At 40.0% G+C, this 1662-nt stretch overlaps 1 protein-coding gene across 1 annotated transcript in view; it reads left to right on the top strand.

The window, feature by feature from the left end:
• The window catches only part of PSKH2 (protein serine kinase H2), a 14448-nt gene extending 13230 nt beyond the window's left edge, over nucleotides 1–1218 (top strand). Inside the window, exon 3 of the mRNA XM_004679754.2 lies at nucleotides 891–1218. Coding sequence (XP_004679811.1) covers nucleotides 891–1196 — 306 coding nt within the window. The 3' untranslated portion in view covers nucleotides 1197–1218. The remainder of the gene's footprint in view (nucleotides 1–890) is intronic.
• Nucleotides 1219–1662: the final 444 nt, after the last annotated feature.

A 1662-nucleotide genomic window follows, 5' to 3' on the forward strand; every position in this document is an offset into this window, starting at 1 on the left:
GGCTGACTTGCAGTGCTGCTGCTTTAACCCTCTGTGCCACCAGTGTTTCACTTTTGTAGGTAAGGGATACAATACTATAGATTTACCAAGAGATGTGTCATGTGTTAGTAGGTAATGCAGAAGACAAGTTTGAATAGAAAATATTTGCCTTCTTCACAAAAGTTACTTTGAATTAAAACTGCTGTACTTGAATTAGGTGCAGAAGTTCTAAATACTGTCAGAACAAACCCCACGAACCTCAGAGAACCGGCGGCAAGCACTGCTGCCTGGCACGGTACTGCTCTAGGCTGAACTACACTTACAGTCGAACTAACTGTGAAGGGTGAGGATCCCATGCTTTTAAAGGAAGTGCACCATGGGTGGGTTCTTCCCTGAAGTGCCTTTTCTGTTCCCCACTTCTTTTCAGGCTGTGGAGACAGAGGTGCCCTAAGTCTAGGATGTGCTTGCAAAGGAAGATGAGAGTTGGTGACTCTTGATCTTTTCACTCTGCACTCGAGCTCTTCTTTGGAGTTGCAAGGGCTCTAAGATGACTAGAATGTAGTAAATACTAATCTGATATTGGCACAGGTCCCCAAAGACAGCTGTTTGGTCTCGTCCAGTTCATGTTATTATGCTGTGGAAACTCTCATTGCGGAGAGCAGCATGCTGGAGGGACTTATGGAAGGAATTCTCAGGCACTAGACAGAGAATTTCTGTGTTTTTTCCCTTCTGCTACAGAGATTATTTCTTTCTCAAAGGTGGATTTTTTAGGCTCACTCTATATTTAATGATATAATATAGATGTTGCTTATTGCTTATTTGGAGAAGTATTTTGAATTTGATATGCATTGATGATAGTTAACAAAAAGATTATATGTGTTTATGTGTTTTGATTTTATTTTTCTTCTCAGCCTTGGCCAAATATTTCACATTTGGCAAAGGACTTTATAGACAAACTACTGATTCTGGAAGCGAGTCACCGCATGTCAGCTGAGCAGGCCCTGGATCATCCCTGGGTGGTGACCATGGCGGCAGGCTCTTCCAGGAAGAATCTTCAGAGGGTCATTTCTCAGAACCTCACGAAGAGGGCATCTCCCCACTCTCAGAGTCCTGGATCTGCACAGTCTTCTAAGTCATGTTCTTATCACAAAGCAAGGAATACATGGAACAAGAAAAACTTCAGGATAGAAGAATCACCACTCTCTGCACTTTTGTGAGCAGACAAACTTTAAAGCCACTTGATCTAAATTAAAGCCATATCCATTAATTTCATCCACTATGACCATTTTCTAACGATGAAGACACCCTAAAGGTCATGCATGTGGGAGCACGTGGTTACTGTTAAATGTTGTTGACCTTCACTTTTAAGATATTTTTCACTTTTAAGATTTTTTTGTCTATCATTTCCCCTATACTTGGACTTATTTCCTAATATTGCTGCTATAAAAGATGAATGATATAGCAAATACTAAATATGTTTATGTATGTGGAAATAGTAGGTGAAGAAAATCTGCTAAGGGTGGAGTGGATTACATAAAATATGAGATTATAGGAATAAAGGGCATGTATAAGAAGGAATGATGAATCAGACACAACTGCAGATATTAGATGCAGGAAACAAAGGTATTTATCCTGAAAATTACAGATTTGTATTTAAGACCAGGGCATGGCATTATTAGGCAC

The sequence above is a fragment of the Condylura cristata genome, unplaced genomic scaffold (assembly GCF_000260355.1).
Source record: "Condylura cristata isolate star-nosed mole 26May11 unplaced genomic scaffold, ConCri1.0 scaffold00009, whole genome shotgun sequence".
NCBI classification, from domain to species: Eukaryota; Metazoa; Chordata; class Mammalia; order Eulipotyphla; family Talpidae; genus Condylura; species Condylura cristata.